The sequence below is a fragment of the Mizuhopecten yessoensis genome, unplaced genomic scaffold (assembly GCF_002113885.1).
Source record: "Mizuhopecten yessoensis strain PY_sf001 unplaced genomic scaffold, ASM211388v2 scaffold2779, whole genome shotgun sequence".
NCBI lineage: Eukaryota > Metazoa > Mollusca > Bivalvia > Pectinida > Pectinidae > Mizuhopecten > Mizuhopecten yessoensis.
Window position 1 is genome coordinate 112,700 of NW_018404715.1, and position 26,597 is coordinate 139,296.

Genomic DNA, 26,597 nt, shown 5'->3' on the forward strand with positions numbered 1-26,597 from the left:
TCTACACATGTGATGACAGCAGTACACTAGCACCATATAAATCTACACAGGTGTGAAGGAAAGTACACTAGCACCTTATAGTTCTACACATGTGATGACAGCAGTACACTAGCACCATATAAATCTACACAGGTGTGAAGGAAAGTACACTAGCACCTTATAGTTCTACACATGTGATGACAGCAGTACACTAGCACCATATAAATCTACACAGGTGTGAAGGAAAGTACACTAGCACCATATAGATCTACACAGGTGTGAACGACAGTACACTAGCACCATATAGATCTACACAGGTATGAACGACAGTACACTAGCACAATATAGATCTACACAGGTGTGAAGGAAAGTACACTAGCACTATATAGATCTACACAGGTGTTAACGACAGTACACTAGCACCATATAGATCTACACAGGTGTGAAGGACATTACTCTAGTACCATATAGATCTACACAGGTGTGAACGACAGTACACTAGCACCATATGTGAAATGAACATCACCTGGACGTCCTAGCACCATACATAACATCCACAACACCTGTGCATGTTTAGATGACTATACTTTAACATCACCTTAATGACGTATCCAAGAAATCAGGAAATCTGAGGTGTGCACGCCGTTAGCCTGATTTCTTGTGTGTGAACTTGTAGTTTTTGTCGCTTTCCGTAATTATCGTTGATGCAGGCGTGTCAAATGATGGCCAATAAAGCTATGTATGCAGGTCCTGCCATCATCATTAGACAAGCGTGGCTACACTGCAGTGGACGTGGCATCGTAACTTGTGTTAACCATGCCTTTTATTCTGCACTTTCTCATCACTAGGGCTAAGCATGTTCTGTACCTGAACAGCTATTACAGTAGCCCAGAATTCCTGATAACTCAACTTTGTTTGGCATCGTGCTATAATTTGTATCATTAATTCTCTATCTATCCATTGTTAAATGCATTATGACAGAATGTAGTATACTTAATTCAGGAAAACTTTGGGGAATAGTAGGTATTGGTGACCCACTTGCTTTGTTTAGACAGGTCTGGACATTGAAATAACAGGTAAACTTGATGCTGAATTTGCCTGTAGATTTGTCTCCCAATGACATATCCAATATCACAACCAGTGCTTTTTTTGAAAAGCTAAATTACTCCTTAGTTAGCTAAATAGAAACATTTCAAAATGACAATAAAATAAATAAAAGAATATATCCGAATGTTTTCTCCATACTGGAACACATTAGTCGAGTAATTTATTGGATCCTTCTAAATTATTAACAAATTAAACCTACACACATAAAAACAACAATGCCATACCCGATCAGTGAACTGTGAAAAATGTGTTTGGCTTGACTAAATAATGTGTTATTTGCCAACTACAATTTCAGATCCCATATACGACTATTTTATTGTGGCTATAACATTACTATCAAATCAAAAAGTCAGTTACACACTACAGGAAAATGTCGTTTTCATTTTGGGACGTTCAATGTACCTGGATGGCGAGAACTATAGCACAAGGGATTGCCATTTAGCTTGCTAAAATGACTGCGGTGGGGTGTGTATTAATGTTATTTCGGGGAGGTACCCGCCACCGAAATTGTTTCCGAAGTTAAATGGAAAGTGTAAACATTGAATTTCACCTTTCATCCAGCTGATCAATAATATAATGATCCAGTTTTATATTACAGTTTTAAACTACCATCATAATAATTATGGGCCATCAATGCCGAGAGGAAGTCATGCGCGACCTACATCCATAAAACCGTCCCTACACCTGCCTGTACAGTCCCTGTAGTAATTACTAGGTGTTACTCCCTCGATTTGGGGCGATTTGAAACCATTGCCAATTCTATTATCTACCCTCTAGGAAAATAATAACACAGCTATTCTGTGCGATGTTATCTACCGAGAATAGCTAAGCTAAAGTGCAGTCTTTTCCATGCCGCTCCCATCAATGGGCAACCAAATGCTTCAAATCAATCCAGAATTACCGGGAGTGTAAAATTAAATTACGTTTTGAAAAGACAATCAGTTTTTCCACTCGGAATTTATGTTTTGATATGTAATAAACATTACAAAGTTATTGACAGATGATTGTTAAAATGCAGAAACAGGAATAACAAACTAACCATGGAAATGAAATTCTGCGTTTAAAAAATTACTGAAATGCTAATTCAAGGTAGTCACATTCTCTAAAGGATGTATACATTAGGGGGTGGGGTTAGGGGGGAGATGGATATCTACAAATTGAACTTTTATCTTGTGACAATCTCTGGCCCCACAGATCTAAATAGAAACACCTGTTGTAAAGGGGATGGCTGTACACACAGGAGACTTCTAGGGGCTGGGAGTGTTCCCTCTCTGGCCAAAAGGCCATACCCCCTACCCCTTAACCATGGTTGCCAGCATGGGCTAGCCTAGCCGATGGAGAGATGGTTATCTTTCACTTTTGAAAGTACTTTGACCCCAGTGAATGTCACAGTAAAGCTGTTGAGCTAGCAAACCCTTATCCAGGAATACATGGTCCCCAGGTGTGACCCCTAACCCCCTAGTTACTCCTGACCTTGAGCCACTAATCCACCTCATGACCCCCCCAAAAATATTCAACAGATTGTTTTTCTTTGTAATAATGATTTTTGTGGCAATGTCCAGATATCTTAGATATAATTGAAGTATACAGATATGGATTGTAAGATAAAATCTTAATGTGATGCATGGATGGAGGTTATGACCCCTACAGACCTATATGGACACAGACAAACTAAGCTGTGTGGATACGTGTAGAACATAGGTGGGTTACATGTGGATCTAGGACTGTTAGGGGCACTAACCAGACTCATCACTATAGCTAGTGTTATAACCAGCTATTTAATTAACTGATACAATATAACAATCATTGAGAGGAGGCCCCACTGTGGTCAGACATTACCTGGCCAGATCCAACAGGTAAAGCTTGCAACACACATTGAGCAAATAGGGGATTTCCCCGGGGAAGGAAGTGATATCCCCAGGGTAGGGAATAGTCATAATCCGTTTAACATACTAATCTGACCATCAACACATCAGGTCCCCGAGGGAGAAGGAAGGTGGTGTCCCCAGGGTGGGGAATAGTCATAATCCAAATATAGTACCAATCCTCTTACCATACTGTATATAGATTTGTTTACATTCTTGATACAGTAGAGCGATTGTATTTGTGAAATGAACTAATACACATCTAAAGAGAAATATTTGTGGGATAGTCAAAATTGTTATGGACTCCATTCACCAACATGCTATTTATAGTATTTACATTCAAGGAATTTATGATTTAGAAAAAACATTGTTGGGATGTCGACATACTGTCCGACTGATATAAATACAATTACAAAGATTCAAAATAATAATACATAATCCCTATGAAACCATCCAGAGCCTGGTTGACCTTCCTGGCAACAGAACATCGGACATAAACATGAACACTGTGCAGTAGAAAACACCACACAAGGTAGCAGCTAGTAGCTAAAATAGAAACAGACCCCAAGTATATCCAAATAACCATCTCCCTCAATAGCCCCGAGGGGTAAACAAAAAACACGGTATCAAATCAAAAAATCAACATCAAAAAAATATTACTCCCTAGTATATCATACCATCCATATCGACTATTTCCCCTCCGAAAATGTATTTTCACATCATTTTTTATTGTTTCCGAGATATTTTACATGAAATGAAATAATAGAGAGAAATAAATGGAGATTATTTTAACAACTGACCAACTTTTAATATAAAATGAAATCTTCAGGAGAAATAAATGGATTTTTCTTCTTTTTTTTTCTCTCTCTCTCTCTCTCTCTCTTGCCCAAATGACCAACTTTTTGAGCATATTCAATTTGTACCCTAATCGAAAAAAATTCTGGGCAGCTTTCATCCTTGACCAAGTTCTACAGACTTTGGTCAGCTGTTACTGACCAGTGCTGACCACTGGGCTGGATGGTCCAGTCTGCCTCATCTGACCATCAGATATTAATACTCCCCATGGTCATTATAGAAGTAAATGGAAAATCCAGCCGCTAGTAAAGCAAGGATAAGATCAGCTAGTGAATATCCCTGCCTGACCACTGGTCAGATCTACCCTAACAAAAGGCTTTCTGGCCAGACACCACAGCCCTTCAGCAGCCGTAAAGCTAAATATTTGTCACACATATTCCATCAATACAGTATTTTTATTTGTTTAAGAGTGTTTATTCCCACATTGATTCCAATATTATTCGTCACATTTCCTATCACACAAAAACATGGTTTGGTTGAAAGTGACAACCCCTCTCCCTTTATTTGTTTTTGTTGCTATATTTAGCACGATATATATATATATTTCTTGGACATAATTCCAGCTGTATTCTCTTGATATTACATACAGTTTAGTCTCTTCACCTGCTTAATATTCTGAAAAAAAATTGTGCTGATTGAAATCTCGAGACATACTGAAATTTAATTCCTTTAGGATTGTGTTCCGTGATTGAAACAGGAACTTTATTGACCCAAGTACTGGAATAGGAAAACATTTTAAAGACCTTGATATTCGACAACTACTGAATATTCAATTAATGTAATCTTGTACTCTTGGTTTGAAGGTTATGAATAAAATATTCCTGCCACATCAAATTTGATTTAAATTAACTTTTGAAGGTCCCGGTAAAACTGAAAGAACCAGTAATTGACTACGTACTATAAACCTGTCATTTTCCTGTCAACAATAGAAACAAAATAATACTTTTCCAACTCTAAACCCAGTGTCTTTATGGTTTTAAAAAAAGTGTATAAAATTAAATAGTTGAAAATAATTTTATTTCATTCAAAGAGACAATGTTTTTAATAATTAAAAAAAGTGTTTGCTGTAATCAAATTAATGAGCTGTTCGAATGACAAGTGTGTTTAAACGGCGTAGAATTAATATTGTTTTTGTTGGCAGAGCCGGCTCCCCATGTCACCGATGATCTAGATCTTCCCTCACTCGACAAGCGTGACACACAAAACGTTTTTCACAATTTATGAACCTGAACATTCGTCTTCCTTCCATATACCAATAAACTCATATATCTTCCTCAGAGGACAGGCTACACCCCTATCTCTTTTAAAGTCTATATTGTCTCAAATAGAATTTGGACTTTAATTTTTTTCACACGAGTAGTGTGCATTAGATTCAGTAAATCTAAAAGTTTAATAAAGTAAATAAATTCAATTTTGATGCAATTAGGTTGAGATGAGGTCAGCTATCTATTCAGGCTGATAACACCAATCTCCGAGGTAGGTAGAATTTTTAGATAAAAGAAGAGATCAGACTGTGACGGCAACCATTATTTACAATAACATCTTTCAAAATCTTTTTTGTTCTCCTTGAAAAGGATTAGCCCTACGAGAACATTTCTGAGACATGCACGATATCATTTTTGTAAAACAACTGATCCGATGACTTCTAGTGTCAAATATCATAAAAAAATAGTATTCATGTCAAATTGGAGAGCTACAAAATCAATTAGGCCTCCACGACCAGGTCGTCTGTTTGGCGAGTCCTAAACGGTGGGGCAAAAATAACTGAAGTATTCTCAAGTGATTCGGGCTTGGTAAAAACGACAAGTAAATAAAAAAGATTTTGTGTATGGCAGTTGAACGAGTAGAGAAAGTTTTGATTGCTGAGCCCACCATGCAAGTCCTGGATGTTTTCAATTTAGAATGCTTAATACCATAATTTAATCAAATGTACAATGGTTCTTTTGTATGTTAAATAAACTGCATGTGTACATTAAACACGATGGTTTATGTACGAGTCGCATATTAACTCGTTAGTATTTTGGGGAGGCATTGTAACGATGCCCTGTCTGTAATAATATATTACCATCCACCCTCAACAAAACTGCATGTTAAACTGGAGCTATTTCAACATTTCACAGCAAAGCAAAGACGTTGTACGGATATATAATAATACTTAACTATACCCCCTTGGACCTTAATTATAAATACATCGTTACTTCTTAGAATATACACAATACTTCAACCTCTCCCCCTCGATAAAGCTGTATATATATTAACATGAAACTATTCCAACGTTTCAACACACTATCAAAAATATCCGGTTGGGCCATCCGCAATTTATTTTAAATATTCTGTAGAATCGGGGACAATGGGCTGTCATTAGTGTGTCCATTACTGCCTAACCAAAGCTAGATAAAGACCTATTGTCAAGTGTAGGGTGAATATAGACCGACATACTCCCTACTCTATACCCAACACGGAAAAAAAACGTCTAAAGGTGGTCTATCACGCACATAGACAATCATATGTTCCATACGCCTTACAAGACAGGGGACAACACAGTCAATTAATACAGACACCTTAGACAGGGGCTCTGTCAACAACCTTCCCAGGCCCGGAGTCCCCAGAGTGTTTGGGACATGGCTGACCCAGGGCCAGACCCGAAATTAACATCACTTTATCCAGATGTCAACAAACTTGTTACACCTACACTTCCCCAGTCAGTGTGCTATTTCAGTTATCATTTATCATAATTTTAAAACATGTACGGTAAACCTGGGTCTTTATCAGCCAACAAGCAGAGTATTTTTATCAGACAACGGCACATATTTATCATTATATCATTATATATACTTGGAAAACTTGAGACACACAACAATCCTTCAACACGTTACACCACCAAATAACAATACAACACTAAAAACCAGATTACCAATAGACAATTAAATTGTGTACTAAACCTCTTTTAAGAATTTAATCATTCAGAACATCGTTAATTACGAGAGAATTATATCAAGATTTCTAATTATCCACACAATACCTGGAAAACCTTATGAGAAATAAATTCTTAGCATTTGATAAATAAATGAATTTTGAACCTAACATTTTTCAGACTTTCTCTCAGAAATAAAACAGATCTCCCTTCGACATTGGTTTTAAAAATTAATATGAACAAAATTTTCTATTCGCTTCACAATCCCCCAAAAGTATCTGGATCTATAAAATTTTGAGACAAATATATACGCTTGTCAAAATTCTCAGGCAAGTTTTAAAAATGGTTCTTTATTCATTTAAACTAATCAAAATGGGGAGGCTTGCTGCGATTTCAGATCTTATTGTTGTCTGTGAATAATGATTCTAATAGTTTTAACCACCAGCAGCAAGTCTCACAAGAGACTACAGGTGAGGCAATATTGAAAAATGAATTAAAAGACAAGTACCAATGTTTAATTTACAAAATACATTTCACGTCAATAATTTTAGTGACGACATTTCCGACTAACTTTTCCCCCCCATGATAATCAAATTTTGGGCTTGCCAGTTTTTGTATGCTTCATCAACTCCCATTTTCTATAATAGCAGCCTGATTTATATCTCCCTTGACGGGTGTTCACATTGCTTTCCGAAATAACATTTTATACCTAGAAACAACTATTTAAAAGCTGAAGTGCGGATTGCTTTGTATATTTGTTATGTGGATATAAATCCCAAATAAATAAAATTCAATAAAATGTTCAAGTAGAATAGATTTCAAGTGGGTAGCTTGACCCGACTGGCTGTCACTTTTACGACTCCTCAATGGTAATAGTGTGTCTGAGGATAGCCCATAAACTAGGATGGTTGGACACCCTTTCTGACTGGCCCCAACTAGAGGGGACAATCAGGGTGTACATTTCAGACCAGTAAACTAGGCCTACTGAGAATAAGGACACCAAATGTACTCTTATTGCCCAATATTATATAGGTCACACTGAAGACCAGTAATTATAGCTCTACTAGGTCAAGTCAAAATTATGGAATATTAACTTGGTTTAGAATGTGTCATCTTGTACATTTCCAATGTGAAATGTTAATTTTATATTATACATTTAGGTCAATAAATTTTTTATCAGAGACAACAATAGTTTATGTCAATTCTGATTTTAACTTTTGGTGTCAACCACAAACTTGTTGGTATTATTTCACCCTGGTAAACTAAACATTTTATGTTTTTATTTGGTAATAAATCTAGTTATGAATTGAATTTGTTGGGTATTACAGGGAGTTGTGTAAATTGCGAGTTTTTGTGTGTGTAAATATGGCATTTTATTGAAGTGTAAAAATATAATATAAAGAGTACTTACTTGGTCGACAACATCGTTTTGATCCGGAGGGTTGTCCGAACTCGATTTGGATGTTGTACTCCCGCCCTCTCTATCATCTATCACTAAATCTATTGGCATTTTTCCTTTTAAACAACTAATATATCTGTGACAGAAATTATCACAAAGTTCGTGGACCTGGAAAACAAAAACAGGATTTTTTTTATTATTTATCAGACAGGCAAAATTGATCCCATCAACATCAAATTCAATCTAAAATTAAAATCTATTAATTCACAAATCTAATCCACGCTATTTTCACACATTTGCCTAAAACTCAATACCGGTACATCATTACAGTGTTAATTTCTTTCCTGGGTCTAGTTTCTGAAATTGCGTTGATGATATTTTAGGGACCGTGTATATATGGGTCTTGATGAGGTCGGAAAATCCTGGTCTGTAATTGTCACTTATCAGGAGATTTCCTAGGGTCAACTTACGAGAGGGCATGATTTGTCCCGCATACCTCTATCATCTAACGCAAACAAAGGAAGGCTGATAAGTGCCGATACACACATGCAATTAAAACCCAAGTCTGCAACAGCTTAAATTTGTTGGAGGTTAAGGGAGTGTCTCATAAGGGCCTCACCAAGAAATTATTACACCTTATATTGAATTATTGACACCATATTAAAAACGTACCTTTTCAAGCTCCAGTAAATGAAATCGAAGAACCTGTATGGCTTGTATCATCTGCGTGTAAAAATAGAAAATGCTTTCATTTAACTTGTTCATAAACAATAAATATAAAGGGGAAAAAAAGAAAAAAGAATTATTTCAGATTTCATGCTTTAAACATTTATACAAAACTTCTAAATGATTCACATCCAATTTTATACTTATTTTCACACCTAAAATACTGTTCTCTTTATCCAGAAATTAGTATATATACAGTAAATGGAACTTGTTGGGATTTTTTTACCAACACATGTGAAAGAAATATTCTACATCCGCTGTTAGAAGGAAATTTATATTCAGAGTGGACTGTATGCGACCGTTTCACATTCCAGGGCGAACTTGGCCGGGGAAAACACAGACCCCTCGGTCATTAGTAGTTTCACAAAACATCTGGCCAATTTTTCAACGAAATTTGCGTGCCTGGCCATGTGCTTTTGGGGACCAGGGATATGATTATTCCTTGTTCCATCCTCAGCCATGCTTCATTAGCTCCGAGTATGCCGTGTTGCTAAAAACTTGGCTCCCAAAATAAATTACACCGGTACTCATAATCTAGGACTGGTTTGCGGGAATACATATACACATTTAACACGAAGTCCTAGTATTTTTTTTCACAGTCGTAATGTTATAAACAATACCAGACGCATTTTAATGAACCGCAACAACCGTAAAAGTTATTTAATAGCGAAGATATTGGAATTAAAATAATTTAATTAAACACAAATAAATAAAACAAAACTTACCACACTGTCCAATTCATGATTTGCTGAGAATAACGGTTTTTCCGACCGTGCCTAGAAATGGGAGAAAATGAAAAATCATTTATTCTCCCGTCTTTCCATTCCAAAGTATTATCCATAAAGAAAATCCCAAGGGATTGACCACATATCCAGAAAAATTTATAAAGCTCAACAAGCATAAAATTTCCAGTTTATTTCTCTCTGGTTAGGCTGTTAGGCCCCAGAGCTAGATATTCCATTTTCTCCATATACATGGTGAACATTCAAAATACATTACTCGTCATTGATGGAAAAATCCTTAGTGCCGCAATGTAGATATAAACACTATTTTTGATAGCATAGCTCAGCTGTTTATGGTAAAAACTCCAAATCCCCGGGAATCAAGCTTGATGTCGTTTTTTAACAAATGGGTGGCATGGTCATAAATTGCATCTTTATTTGTGATTTATAAGGAGTTGTCAGGCTACGGCTACATCAAATGGAAATTAAATAATTTAATCTAATAAAAAATCATTCTGAACTTCATATTTAATTCATTTTAAGGAAATTTTCTTTTTTCTAATAAGCAATAATTAAAATTACACTTCATATATATTTTGAAATCTATTTTTTACACATGTCAATATTTTTTTATCGAATATATATAATTAACAGATATCAAAATATTGAGAAAATATTATATATTTTTAATTCAATATGCATTTTCATAGTTTCAAAATTTCATATGATGTGTAGAATTTATAAATTGACTCCCATTTGAAGAATTTATTTAATATAGCTTAATACTCACTAAAACTTGTTTACTAAAAACTGCTATATCTTCGTTGAATGACTCGGACGAGCAAACGTCCCCTCCTGCAACTCCGGGTTCCCGCGGAGTACATGTTGCTAGTTCACATTTTTCAAATATAAGTGCTAATAGTGGAAACAGTGGGTGTCTGAAACGAGAAAGAAAAAGACCTCAGAATATATATATTGTCAGTGAATATTTTAACGGTGAATAATATTGTCTGTCGTGTTTACAAAGATCCCAAGATTGTCGGCTGGCTATATAGGACCGCCTGGTGTCAAAAGAATCGGACACTGCCGTGGTAAAAATGGGCACAGACCGGGCCGTGTTATAGACAAAGGCAAGGCACTGTCAATATTATAGAAATACACATCACATTTAGTCAATTATAATGTGTCATGTACGCAAGTGGACATGTTGACATATAACATGACAGCGAAGGGTGTTATATTTATACCAGTGTTGTAGCGCGCGAGGAGAAGACACGGATTGCACGTGGTCCCGCGAAATAAACTTTGGCCGGGTCAATAACATACACACACGAACAACAATAATTACGTACCCATAAATTGAATCTTTATCCCGCTTTAACTGGCTATCCTGAGACGAACTGACCCCCGGCATGGAACCACTGGACGTGTAAGGAGGGTACTGATGCATGCCAGGCGTGAGGTTACTCTGGTGAAGGGCCGGGTGGTTGGGTAACGTCCGGTGCGATTCGTACATACCATCCATACCCGCAATTGAGCCAGGGTAATGTGCCGGGATGTCATTTTCGTACTGAAAATAAAATAGACGTGGAAAAAATTACACTCCCATCCATTCCAGAATGATAAAGTAGTTCATCAGTCCATCATAAATCACATCTCAATCCAATATATTCGCACAGCACAATAATAAATAAAATGTAAATAAAAGCTCGGTCTACGGGATATATTATATACGTACTCTCTGAGCCATGGGCCGTGTTCATGTAGCTCCGGCCCTTTCGGCCCCTACAAGATCCCGCTTTGGCCCACTTAGTACTCCCTGTTCCTCCGTGGTACTGTCCCCTTTGGTATAAACAGATCGCTGGCCCTGTCAAAGAGACGGTGAACTGTCAAAGTTGGTAAACGTTTCGGCAGTACAGCGTCAACACTCGCCTAGTTTAGCAACTAAGCTGTCTCTACTCGTGGCTACTACTTCTAAATCTGTCAATCAAAACCTACGTTACAACGGGCCGGTATAATGAACGACCTGTCATAGCATGGCAGCCCCGGGCGAGCTAACTATCGACAGCAGGGGCTTCCAAAGTATGCTACACTGCAAGCAACAAAATATATGTCAAGTTGAAATTACATAAAGGAGAAGAATGGCCCAGTGGAATGGGGACCACCACTTAGTTCAAGTGGAGGGGTCGTAACATATCTATAGTAAATTTATTCCTATGCCAATTTATCTTCGGCTGGTTGGATAGGCCTACAGACGTATATATCCAGATAGTTTAAAAACAACAGTCAAAACATCTTTTTTACAGCGTCGACGCTGACAGCGTTAGCGTGAAAATTCACAAGGTATGTCAAATACAGACTTTTTAGTATATATTTTATATAAGATTTTTAGGTGCATGGTTAAAAGAAAGTATTTAATAGTTTTACTCCACCACAGCTGTATGTTCCGATTCGTGGCCCGTTGCTGAACTCGTCTGATAACATCTAGGATCTGATAAAAACGTTCGGCGCTCCTACCGACCCAAAATATATACAAGCAGAAAAAAGTGTGGTGCTATGATCGGTTAGTTAGTAGGGGCATGTATGTGCTCCCAAACACACGAGTAGGGTTCTAACCTGGTTATTGTAGGGTTGTGTTGTTGAAAAGTCGTCACTGAGAAAATCTCGTGTATATATATAACCCACAGACTTCCACGGCGTCCCGGGACAGCGAAAACTCACACTTGGAAAACCAAAAACGATATATTTTAGAATTACTATTTAACTTTCATTGACAAATATCGTTCACCGATGTTAGCAGTAAATTCACATCCAATATCGGGACAGGGTCGCTGCTCAATCATCGTCAAACGCATGCCGAGACGTTACAAGTAGTTAACACTGCCAAGCATGTCAAAATGGAATCGTCCGAACACGCCCCTAGCTCCGCCCACCAGGAATCGATCAAATTCTCCCTCTAATCATATTAACCCGAGTTTAGCCAATCCGCGGCCGAGCTGTGGTAGCGCCGCGCAAATTCGAGTCGTGAATCACGTTTTTCGTTGACTCGGTAAAGCGATAGTTGCCGCCAGGCGAACTAGATACGTTCCTATGCTCATTTTAAAGCCACAGTTTCTTACCGGATCCTTTAAATATTTGAATAGCTTATAACCCTATTTCGTATACGATACACAAATACTATGTAAACAATCCTTCTGACGGGGTCAGCTGGACATTCGACCGTAAGCCGAAAATCGGAAAAAGTCACGTGTTTATAAAGCCTATTACTGTTTGTTGTGTAAACACCTTTAAACATGGATAACTGTTATATGTTAAATTCAAATTGAAATTTAAACTTATGTTATTTTTTAAACTTATATTTTATTTACAAATTTACAGCATTGTTTTGATTGTAGCACGGCGCCTATGGGCATGTTTTCAATAATGTTATTGAAATATACAGTATTATTAAAAGTATATGTTAAACTTTGTTATTCAATTAAACAAATAATTTCATGTTGATTTTCTAATTGATGAACATGCTTTGCCTGGTCATGAACGAACTGTATATACAGATTTTAATGTATATATATATAGATATAATATATAGCAGTAATGCAGATTCTCATTATTAAATCAACCAAAATAATATTATTTATCAGTTATATATGTAAACAATACATTTTTGATGGCGTAACCAAATTATTGTCACAAAGAGATTTACATGAGACACATATATTGGAATGTTTATAGAATATGTTCAACTCATATTACAATCAATAGGTTGGCCGAAATGAAATAAAAATGAAGACTAGCAAGTCATTTTGTGTTTAGGACACTACATTCAAATAACAAGATTGAATATCTAGTTAGGAGTGTTATTAACAATTTAATACAATGTGCTTTTAGTATACCGAGTTGTCACCTGAAAAACCCGATGTCTGGAGAGGCGGGGGACCAACGGTAATTGAAAATTGGTTAAAAGATGATACCAATTTTATCTGTATCGCACACTCAGTGCGCGGAAAGTGCTATACAGTTGTAGGACCCGCTGGATTAATTTACCGGGACATTTTTTCCGGATTCAGAAGAACTGGAACGGATGGATAAATACACTTCTCCATATCGGAAAATTATTCGGAGAGTATAATCAGGGACCCAGCCGTCTACGGCGTACTCCGATACTTCCTAATGTCATCAAAAAACATCTATAAAAATGAAAATATCAATTTATTGATAGCATCTTATTTAATTATAAATTCATCAAGATTTACACTGGCATCAATATTGTATATTAAATATAATTCTATTTCTTACAGAAATTGGCTGATAATATCGTTTTATTCCCTACTTAAAAATGGTTGTTACATTCAGTGATTTTATTATTTTAGCTTATTTTAAAAAGACTTTAAGCACCGTATTGGTATATACTTCAACAAATTTTTGAAATAAATTAACAAAAGTGCACCACCTAAAGAGTGGAAACAAGAGTACGGATTATCTATTTCCTTAAGGGTTGACTTTTACAATCAAAATGATAATATTAATAAAGATTATTCCAAACAGACCGCATTGATAATGGACCAATCATCACTTCAAACAAAAGATGATGACTTCGGCTTGCTAACAAGCTAGACAAAATTACAGAAAAATAAGAAGAAACCAGTCCTTTGATTTATATTTCTGGGCCTGTTCTACTAGCTTTTGTTACGCGGATTGTTCTTTGATATCAAATCCATGTTTTAGTTACCGAGAAATAATCTTACATATTTCATTAAATCAGCCTCCCAAACTAAACGCACGATAATAAAACCAATGCGCAAGAGTCACCGTATAAATTTGATTTATTTAGTAATTTTTTCATCTCTTGATAAATCGTGAATTTTGTGTCTCATTTTCCCCATTAGCGATAGTATCGCATTATGTTAATTATATCCAGCTAGAATTTGTTGTCGTAATAAATTACGGTAAAAAACACGTGTCGGGGGGGGGGTTACAAAGTAATCGTCTAAAAATATTTGGGGACAAACAAAATCAACCCAGGTAAAAATTAGAAAAATAAGTGAAAACATCATATATGAAATCGACTTTGATTTAAATTAAGTGAAGGTCGTTATTGAAACATTCTTGCATTGTGGTGGTACGTATTGTATGAATTTGTATCGTACAAAGACTTTTATTAAATCGCGATCCCGCTTTCGGCGTCGTTGTGTCGGCTCGCCGTAATGGTTCCACAGATGAAAATACGATGTATAGGTTTCTATCTGCGAAACTCATCTCGTCAAGTCCGACGTCCCGTTCAGCCAACACCGACTATCAACTCTAAATTACTTACATATGTAGAAACTGATAGTTTTGACGGCTTATCCAGGTTTTTCTATATTACATATTTTGTAAAAGGGAACTTGCTATACCCTACTTGAGTGTAGAATTCCCGATATCGGCGTATAATACTATGCTATGAACTGACCCTTGAAAACGGCGAGCTGCCATCGATAGATCAGAATTCCACAGGCCGTGACTGAAGTGTCAATAATTCACTCCGGATAACTTTACACAATAAATACCCACGACAGCGTGAAAAAATACCCGGTATTATCTCAATCTATTACATTTTGGTTTAAAATACATTTATTTTGAAGAAAAAAGACTAGAGGGGAAAAAAGATCGTATGTACAAGATCGATAATTTAAAAATAATATAATATCGATAAAGTACTTAATGTTATTAAGTTTTCTAACTTATCATTTTTTGTCAAATCCTTTTGATTGAATATATGTTTTATTAATTAGAAATATTTGATTTAGATAAAAACTGACGTACATCGTATTTAAAAATAAATTATATATACAGAAAATTGATTTCTTTGATTTAATGCTGTTACTGCTTACAGTTGAAAGTCTGGAAATGCGATGACAAAGATAATAATGATGATGATGAAGATACAAATAAAATAAAATTATCAATAGCTTTGTCATCCTATAAGTCTGCTGAGAATTTTTATCCTATTTCCCCCTGAAATCCCGTCAGATTTAATGGCGCAAGACCTTCGTTTTAACATGTGAACAGGGAGAGCGAAATTCGCGATAAAATAACCAAGTGTATACAATCCGACGGAATTAAACGTTCGGAGAGACATACTTTTGACCCGATATTTCGGAAATCGGTGGTAAATGCTATTAATTCTAGCCCGGGAGAATTACTAGACTGAGCAGATTATGACGATAATTCCACTAAAATTTCCTAAAACACCAATATTGTCATTGGCACCGGCTCAGAGACTTATCTTCCGTTGGTGTTTACCCCCTTTTTGATCATTGAACAAAAGTCTCCGAGGATTTGAATGCGGTACAGAGCGTTCTGTCTTATCACACCATACAGCGGTCGGTTGCAAAAAAGTTAAAATCCGCACAACACATTTTCTGTCGTTGACCATAAACCCGCCCTACCGCCAAGGTATGGCTCCCTGATTCTATCTATCAAGTCTGCTCAGTCGAAATGTAGGGACTGTCATTATATTCCTATTAAATGAAGCACTCGGAATTGATTTGTAATATAAAAAAAAACTCCGTAAGACAAGGCCCAGGCTGTACACAGTGCTAACGGGATCGCCATTTCTGTCCGTCCCGTTAAATGTTTCTCCCGGTCAGTAAATAGCCGCCTGCCTATGTTTTGGACGGTGTGTAAAGCATGTTTATCTAGCTAAATTACAAACATAGCTAATAAATACATGTATCTTCATCAATAGCTGATCTACCGTGCTGGTACAGCGTCGCTAATTAAAGAAATAAACATGTGATGTACATATGAAAACAATTACACATATATACACATTTATCTTAGTAACAGAAAGAATGAATTATCTATAAACAAAGTGATAAATATTCAAAAGTTGACACCGGCCGTGAAGGAACATGCACGTTGTCACATATATCAACGGTATATACTTTATATACCTTTCCGTCACAAAACTCACCCTTCCAAAATATTCCGCAGGAATTTAAGAATACTTTGACGTATATACTTCCTTGAGACAAAAACTTTTGAAGTATTGTACTCCCAAAATTAATCCAACACTTCCAGAAATTTGTAAGAATTATTAAAATCCACGGAATTCTATGAATAATAAATATACACGAGTACTGAATGAGGTGTGTAAACTCCGGGAGATTTGTAAACAAAGCACCACGGTACACGGACGGGTCTCGCTCACTATCCGTCAAAACGTCAAACTAGGGGAAACGTGTTACCCACTCGCTCTCTGCTTTCTACCTGACAGCCGAGAAGATAAGTTCTGAAATGCTCGGTCTCTCTGACCGTTTCGCCTGGTACAGGGTCGTGGGGCCTAGAGAAAGTGACACTCCCATTACTTCTCAGCCAGCCACTCAACCGCATCCATGTGACCCCGGGGTCACCGATTAGTCAAAGGTCAAGGCTGAAGTTGATGATACCCCCATCTTAAACCAATTTTACCTGTGATTCAATTATATTGGCCAATTATAACCAAAAAAATATCATATCCCCAGGTCCTGGCATAAAAGTCTATCATTTTCAGTGCCCAGCTCTCTCCCAAGTATGTAACCCTTGTAGCTTCAATCTTCTTTATTATGTGGGTATAAAGGTAATTATTTTGAAATATTTGAAAAAGAAAAGAAATACTTTTCTCTGAAATAAATTATATACCAATATGTATTACAAACTAAAATGATAGGCGGTAATAACTTCTATTATAACCTTTCAAGGGCTTCATTTTTTTCATTCTGCATGCATTTTCCTGTAAATATTGTAAGACATGCAGGAAGGGGTCAGATGAAAAAATATTATAACTTTATTTCTTTCTTTCTGGAAATTCTCTCAAAGTTTTCAGTACACCAATAAACAAAACACAGAGTTGAGCTTTTATTTCAACACTAGCGGAAAGTAGTACAATTAATTTGTACAATATACTAAGAAGCTTATCAATATACACACATTCAATATAGTATTAACTGGTTTATAATTAAATCTGTTATATTATCAAATATAAAAAATATATCTCTTTTCTGAAAAAAAACCCAATATAAATTACAAGAAATTATTTTTTGTCCAAACTCTTAATTTTGAACAAGCCATTTTTACTATACATACATATTACAAGTGTCCTTGCATTGGAAACACAGAAATAAAGGCATTTATATATTTTTTACAATAACACCTGTCAGATTTGTGTAAGCACATAGTTTATGAATTGTCTAGTATTTATCAGATTAAGTTGTGTCTAATTCCTTCCGACGCCATATATGGTATAAAAGTTCAGCCTCTGTAGTCTCTCACCTGTACACGTGCGATGCAGCAGGTATTTGAATCAATTCAAATGACATAAAACGATTTGTCAACACTTAGCGGAGAAATTATTTTGTGAAACTTTATATGTGAATCGACATGACATTCCACATATTTGTTATTATAAAATAGGTATATTCTTTTCGGTTTCTCTCTCGGTATTTGGCAACGAAGACAGTTTTTCGCATCAGTATTGCTCAGTTTTTATTTTATTTGACAAAGTACGAAACAAAACGTCTAAAGACATAGTATTTGTGTGCGCGGGAGATTAAGGACCGGGCTTGGTCTGATTTGACATGTGACCCAGTCAGTTAGTTGTTATCTACATAAAACCGCCACCAACCGTCACTACCTTTTCTCTTCTCGTTCTACAATTCCGGACACTTTGATCCGTCATCTGACCACGCCTACTGCATTTAGACACGACTTGGACTGCCCTGACTCATTACATATTCAAAACTACGTCACCTATTTAGCACGTGCTAGTGTTGTTGTTTTCAACTCGACGGACGAGACGGGTTACGCATTTTCCAATAAATTACAAAATACGCGGATATATTTCTTTCCTGAAGTTAAAAATCAAACGTTAGAATTTTAAAGTTATGACCATTTCAGTTTGAAAAACTATAACGGTACCCGACTTTGTTATGTCTATTATCGCGAATATCAAAAGTATAATGCGAATGTCTATATTATTATTCTTATTTTCTGATGTCCCTTTCAGTTATGCACACATAAAACGATATTTTATTATGTTCATATCTTATCCTTAATCAAACGTATTTGGCACATCAATATGAAATAATGAGCATGAAACATGGTTCTTATTTCCTTACCTTTTAAAATGATATATACTCACAGTAACACTTATTTTATTGCATATTCCGGAAATATGATTAAACGATTTCAGATATTATAATATATGTCAATCGCTTTCTAAAGTGCTTGGAATATTTTCATCTTTTGAAATACTTTCAGTAATTTTATGAGACTTAAACTGAAATATTCTCACAATAACACAGTACCCCTGTATGTCGAAATCACTGTATATTCTCGAGTTAGCAATATGCACACTGCTATTACTACTTCGAAATTTTAAAAAAACACCTCTACATTTATTGAGAATAACTTGAAAGCTGAGAATAGAATGACAACAATATGTTGAAAGGGGGGAAAAAACAGGAACTAAATCTTGGAGCTCCATATTTCTTATTTCCAGAGATAAAATCGGAATATTTGGCTGTTTTGTTTATGTCCTTAAATACTCATAGTAACTATTTCAGATATGTCCATATGCTTTTTAAGTTACATTTGCATAAATCATAAATTTCACAGAGCCCAAAAATGTTTATTTTGAATTTTATACAGGTATTTACTTGAATTACATATTGGATTTGAGTTATAAATTTAAATATAAATTCACGGTCAAAACAGTACGCACCAGAGAAATCGAATTCCTCTATACTGTAGGTTGGTTTTGAATACAACTTTTCATGTTACTTTGCATCTATCGTCAAATTTAACTAATATATAATACTAAAAGCATGAAGAAGCATGGACATTTTTGGGGTGTTTTTGTCTGTTGAATTGAAGGAGAAAATACATATTTTTGTGTTGATTCATATTTCAACTTGCAATAAATTCAAAGAATTAAAATAGTGTTTTTCTTAAAGATTATTTTGTTGGAATCAATTTCATTTGTAGCTTTTTCCTCATCCAAGCTGCCTGACCGTCTTTAATGAATGTTAAAAGCTGGTAGTATTTGTAATATTTAATGTTGATGATGTAACTGGCACTTTACAGAAGTTGAAGTACACTAGGTATAATGATACTGAGGGTATACAGCTATAATTATCCCTCTGCTTATATCACCATGTTATCTGACATCACAAACGAAATGTACATTGAAATCGACATTCGATATTAATGGATTTTGATAACTTATTCATTTCATGTGTATATCCACAGAATTGGATGATCTAAGTCGGTGATATAATCACACACACACAAACACAAATAGCTGTTATAAACAGTCTCAAAACTAATCTCGCTTTTTGCAAATTTTGTTGTTCGCCCTGATATTTTTTTCTAAAAGAATTCATTAATTTTTGTCATATATTTTTCTGAAAAATCAACAAATTTTCATTATTGATTTTTCTTTAATTATACAGCTGACATGCTATGACTATTTACTTACAATGATACCTACATAATATTCATGTGTTGATGTATACTGTGTGATATATAATATGCTTCTTAGTAAACCAAGCTATACTTGTTATGTCTTTGTTTCTGTGGAGAATCAATATGGTCTTGTTAACAATGTTCCGTGTCTGATATTTTACCGATAAAATCTAGTAAACAATCGTTATTCCTGAACATTAAAATCATGAAGCATTAGGGATTTATACAGGTATATTGTTACAGGTAAATTTTATAACAAATTAAGAACACTTTGATATTCTCTACTTCTCCTTCAAGGATATATTTTAGTGGGAAAACAGTAAACACAGAATGGTTAGGAGCCCTGCATTGTTACGAACTGTACGCGGTGAGAAATGTGCATATTTTCTATACACACTGTAAAATTTATTGTTAAAAGATGTTGTTTATACATTCAAAGGACTCATAAATCAGAATTAAAATTCTCAAATAAAATTAAGTTGAATTTTAAACAAGAGATGATATCGATTCTCAGTATTTCTAATTCCTTTTACATTCTCGGGGGGGGAAGCAAAAAATATGAATTATCATAATAATAGTATTAAGTTGTTTGTATAATTTATTTCTTGATTGTTTACAACCCAACTATCAAAATTACAACAGAATAATATCGCTATTTATGATTTCAATAATTCGTCAGAAGTGCTATTCGGTGAGCTAAACATATATTTTTTTCTTTGGTTGATAAATGATTTTGCATAATAAAACTTGAAAATATTTTTTTTTTATTATTTGCTGGTGTTCAACAACCCCATAAAACAGGATATGAAATTTAAATAAAACACTTAATTGAATTGGTATTCATAAACAGCATATCCTTGTCAGTTTTATAATCCTCTTTTAATATTAGGTTATAAAATCCACAAAAGCTTTGTTTTATATTTTAAGACCGGTATTTTGGTAGTTCAATAAATACAAATCTGATGCTGTTTTCATGATGTTCGTATTAACGACTAGTTCATGTAAGTGATAAATACATGCATAACTAAATTCACTCTCAAATCAGTTTTGAATGTGTGCGGTAAATGATTATTATATCCATGGAATCAAATATCTTGGCGTTTCTAAAATTATTTCATCTTGTCCTATGGGGTAAGGCTTCTTCATACGATTGTCCCCCGGGGGACAGTGAACGGATACGGACAATAATCTCTATTAAACCAATATAACATTTAATTGCTACAGATGTTATCATCAACATGTATAATGATTTATCCGAGGACAGTATCATGGGGCGTGGTAGCTTGTGCCTTACCCTCGGGCTGCTGTGTCAAAATATCATTGTGTGGAGCAGGGTGGTGAGAGCTGTACCCCCGGGCTGTTGTGTCAAATCGTATTGTGTGGGGTGGGTGGCGAGAGCCCTGCTCCCCGGGGCCGTTGTGTCAAGTCGTTAGAATGTATTATTTTTATTTTGTCCCGGGTAGATCTTTCCCTAAATCTTGTGTTACGTCGATGATACTCCAATAGTTACTGTCAAACTGACAGCCCATTCATCAAGGTCCCGTCCACCCCCTATACCCTCCATCATGACGTCCGAACCCAACACTTAGGCCAGATCGATCAGCCGGGGCTCAAAAGATCGATACAAACCAGAACCGTCCGACAGGTATCTGTTAGTGTAAAGGTTCGAGGTTATGGAACATCCCAGTCTTAAACGGTTCTATTACAGAGTGTCACCTGTATTTTTGTTCTGTGTAACTTTGCTTACCATGTATAGGTATAAATTTGCTTACAACGTATAGGTATAATTAGGTATAATTTTGCTTACCAGGTATAGGTATAATTTTGCTTACCACGTATATGTATAAGTTTGCTTACCACGTATATGTATAAGTTTGCTTACCACGTATAGGTATAAGTTTGCTAACCACGTATAGGTATTAAACGTTACCGGTATGAAAGCATTATTACCTTCCTGACACTGCATTAATATAAAACAGTTGTTCTATATCCATATTATAATATTAGTCAGCGCCGTCCAATGGCCGTTTCACAAAAAAGGAGTCAGTTTAACATAAAGTACATTGTACTTGTTTTCGAATCATATATGTATCTCATGTTTGTATTACTGGAATATTTTACCGATAATAAAATAAAGTTTAAACTAAAACTAAACAAACTTATCAAGATATCCCGTCTTTTTTACTACCAGAGACAAAATATTCAAACCAAAAATCATGGTTTAAAGAAAACGGTAAAACAGAATTGTTCTCAAGTATACCTATATGTTTCCGGATTTCAAAGTGGGAATTATTTATTTTTTATTTAACACAAGACAGGGGAATTACATTCATTAACCTACGAACCAATTAACTCCTCGTAATCAATTTATTATCATAGACTTTGTTATAAACAGTCAATGTTAATCACCTCAACTGAAAATAACAATATCCCACAAATTTCAATTATTGAAATACAGAAATATTAGCATTACTTTGAACTAACAAGCCTATTCTGCTTGGCAATTATATGCGTGACATTGTTTTTATTCTACTGATCGAATTAGCATTTAATCAACTAAATATTCTCAAAATGAAAAGGAATATTACATATATTTTAAATACAATTTGGAGAAAAGTGTTTTTCTGCCACAGAAAGCGTGACCAATTTCCGATTGATGTGAATTTAATTGACTCTTAAACATTGAAAACAGCGAAAACCAAACGAAGCTACAAGACCAGATCATGCATTATTAAAATGAATTTGCATATCTATTAAATATTCAACTGAACAGCATGCAATTTGTTTCAAGGAAATGGCTAAAACAAAACTCCGAATTTAATAGGCATATTAATTTTGACAAGTAATTTTCAAATTTATATGGGTGATTCATCGTTCGATTTAGATATATATATATGACTTATATCTACTGTTCTTTGTTGGTTTTGTGACCTAATTATTTAATCAAAACATGTTAGATACAAACTTAATAAAATTAATATTAGATGCGGTTCAAATGAGTTTGTATTTTATTGGAGTTGTGAGTTATTAGATTTGTGACGTTATGATTACTTACAGTTGTGATAAACGAATACCTATACATTCGTTTTACCTGCAGATCATTATTGATTTGAACATAACAGACTTCATTTACAAGTATTGGTTACATTGTAAATAATACATTGATGGACATTCATACTGCCTAATGAAATCAAAACAGATGATATCTAAGTTCCAAAATCTTGAATTTACCCCTGTCAGGAATTTTCCAAATAACATGTACGTTTCAAAATATTTAATGTCTATTTCATATACAAATCACTTTCACGTTTCAAAAGCTCGAATTTATATTTCCTTTCCAAATCACATGAAAGGCTCAAAAGTTTAAATGCGTGTTTCATAGCTAAACCACTATCATAAAGCTTGAATTAAAAGTTTGAAATTATATTTCCTTTCCAAATCACATGAAAGGCTCAAAAGTTTAAATGCTTGTTTCATAGCTAAACCACTATCATAAAGCTTGAATTAAAAGTTTGAAATTATATTTCACTTCCAAATCTTCGTGTAAGTTTCAAAATCTTGGATTTATATTTCGTTTCCTAACAAAAAAAATACAGTATACAGTAACAGTCGTAAATATTTAAACTAAAACGTTTTTTGATGTATAGATTTATTGATTACAATCTTCAGTCTTTTATCTGACAACAGAACGACAGATATCCAGGGCTGTAAATAAGTTAAGATTTCACACGTTGAAGTGTATCTTTTACAACACGCCATGCTTTTTTAAGCAAATTCCAACTCCCATTTCATGCCTCCGTACCCTAGAAATTGATAAATATTTACGCTACCTATATCAGATAAACTAAATCAGACGCCATTTCGAAATTCTTTGAATGTATCATATGAGTCTGCATATGTCAAGTCCCCGTTATATATATTTTTCTACTTTTTTCTTTTTTTCTTTTCATGTTGTTTTATCAAATTAAAGTCATTCTGCATGTAAATCTTCAATTTGGATGCAATAAAGAGATTAAAATGGCAATAAAGTTTTGATTACTCAATTTCACGTCGAGAGTGTATATTCATCTGACAGCCTATGGTAGCCCTGTGAAATCTAGAAACCCAAACGTTTCAATAACATTCACAGTTCTAACATTGATTTTGATCGAAAATTAGTATATTTTCAAGAATTTATCGGAATTATCTCTTTCGGATCCCCTCGGATAAAACTGCATCTCCAAGATAGAAGGCAGACAAACATCTTACGATCGTTTATGTTTTACTGGGTTTTCCCCTCAAAATCCTTCAGTCCTGATTAAGAGTGGTGCTGGTGTTTTTTTTAATTACACAACTTGATGGAACACATGATGCGGACAATAAAACGTATTCGTGTCATAAGAAGGTCACGTGACTAACAAAGACGTAAATATATAGCGACAATTATTTATTGAAACATATAAATAAGATAAATTTAGTTTACAGAGGTTTTCGGTGCGTTCGATGTGACCGAAGTCTCAACCACCACGTGATTGATGAACCTTATCGAACGAGCCCATATCAAACCCGGCCCAAATGCACTCTTATTCTTATATTACATAAGGGTTTCCACGGGTCAGATGCGGATTGTAATTGGAAATCATTCAACCGTAGACGAATTTAGGGGACTGGCATGGCCCTTAAACCCCCTGGGGACGAGTTCCGTCCCCAGTCGTGTCATGAGTATCGTTATCTTGCTTCTTCCCCCTCTTCCCTCATCACCTCAACTCCCTCCTCATTACCGGTACATCATTGGCCCTCCCGTGACACTATGGACGCCATTAACAGACCCAACATTTGTTTATAATTTGGTCCGTTATCACAAACAGAGATATGTATACATGCACACTTGATAATTATAATCTGTCCGGCTTGACCGGGTGGTTGGTAACAACAACCCCCTCCCCGTTCGAATGGCTATCTTGACCAGCGGTCAATCGTCCGCGCGATTTCACACTTGTCATGCCCAACCAGTAAAACGAGCTTCTTTCAGTGTCTTGATCACCACGTTATTATTTACCTGCCCTAAATAACATTCTGTAAGGCCGTCTCTAAATTCACACCAAAGTTTTTTCGTTTCCTTTTTTTTCAAAGAAGATTTTGACAAAGGCGAAGAGCTGCTCCTAATCAACATTTAAACGGATATTTTCTTTGAGTCGTTAAAAGGTGGCTAAATATAGTTCGCCAGCGCGAAGATAATTGGCATCTTTGTTAGTGTTATGTGTTTGTCAACACGAAAATCGTCGCTTATTTATACGACGAATAGGTTAACTTTGTTCGCGGAAGAACGAATGCGCAAAAAGATGCGCGATCAGAGAATGTCAAAAATTCTCCTCCCCACCCCTCTTCCACACACAAGTTGGCGATAAGAATTGTTTTCCTAGGTGCTAGCCCAGTAACATGTCAAAACGATTTAGCTGCAAGACGTTAATGTACCAACGAAAAAGCGGGACAAAAAAGTTACTCCAAAACGGCTGGCTCACGGAAAGATATTTCTAGGAAAAAATGGGAACAGCTAAGGAAGGGTTCTTTCTGGAAAATATTTGAACCCTCGAGGCGCCATTCAAGGAAATAACGACGTATCTGATTGGCAAAAAAATTAAAAGGAATCTGTATGAGTAATTTGATCGAAACAAGTCATTTATATATATATAATGTGAATTAAAGAACGTGTCTATGTGATAACATTATATTTACTCATATACCGTCATCCACAATACACCAAAGAATACCAAAGAGTCAGCAACACCATTATTCGAACTCAAAATCAAAAGAGCTCGGTTAAGATATCGACAAAAAGGAAAATTAGTATGGAGACCCTAAAAGTGTAATGAGAATACGATCATGTGTTCCGGAAGAGTAAGCGCATTATGAATCATTAACACATCCGTCTGAAGTTGACACGTCCAAGTTGTTACTTTAAGAAGTAGGAAAACATGTTATTCAGCTGTGAAACGGGTTTGGTTTATTCTGTCTAACGTCCTATTAGCTTTGAAACACTTCAGAGAACTATAGGTAAGAACGCCTATCAGAAAGTGGATAGCCGATCGCGGTAGCACTGCAGGCCTGAAATAACTCATCGCTCACCTTAATAAGGTGTCTCACATCTAAATATGGTCTCTAACACATCTAAATATAGTCTCGTGCATCTAAATATAGTCTCGTACATCTGAGTAATAATTAAGGTGCCTGACACACGTCATCGAGCTACATTTTGGTGGCATTGAACTTGAATCAAATGTCTAAAAGAAAGTTTTGAAAAAGAAATTGACATCGGAATATATAAACCGATATAAAACCGTTTTCTAGTCGTGTAATGTATATGCATTTTGTAAACGTTTGAGCCCCCATGTTAATTATCCTGCGCCGATATATAACGTACAGCTGTTTAACGCATGCATCATAATGCAGTGTTTGTGGGTGTTTGTTCCTCTCGGCGATGTATGAATCGCTGTTGTTTTGTTTTAGTTTGTTTGCACTGATATCCCTCGACACAAAACAAGAGTCTAAGTTTACAGCTATGGCCA

At 35.4% G+C, this 26,597-nt stretch overlaps 1 protein-coding gene across 3 annotated transcripts in view; it reads right to left on the reverse strand.

Annotated features, from left to right (window-relative positions):
• LOC110446534 (homeobox protein Meis1-like) overlaps positions 1-26,597 on the reverse strand; it is a 125,156-nt gene that overhangs the window by 74,925 nt on the left and 23,634 nt on the right. The window contains exons 1-7 of one of the 3 annotated variants that reach the window (XM_021491729.1): positions 16,523-16,850; positions 11,306-11,434; positions 10,920-11,137; positions 10,358-10,505; positions 9,571-9,621; positions 8,792-8,842; positions 8,132-8,287 (exon numbers count right to left, since the gene is read on the reverse strand). In XM_021491729.1, coding sequence (XP_021347404.1) covers positions 8,132-8,287; positions 8,792-8,842; positions 9,571-9,621; positions 10,358-10,505; positions 10,920-11,137; positions 11,306-11,317 — 636 coding nt within the window. In that variant the 5' untranslated portion in view covers positions 11,318-11,434; positions 16,523-16,850. Of the gene's footprint in view, positions 1-8,131; positions 8,288-8,791; positions 8,843-9,570; positions 9,622-10,357; positions 10,506-10,919; positions 11,138-11,305; positions 11,435-12,183; positions 12,431-16,522; positions 16,851-26,597 lie in introns of those variants that run through there. The other 2 variants (XM_021491728.1, XM_021491730.1) reach the window with 2 other exon arrangements.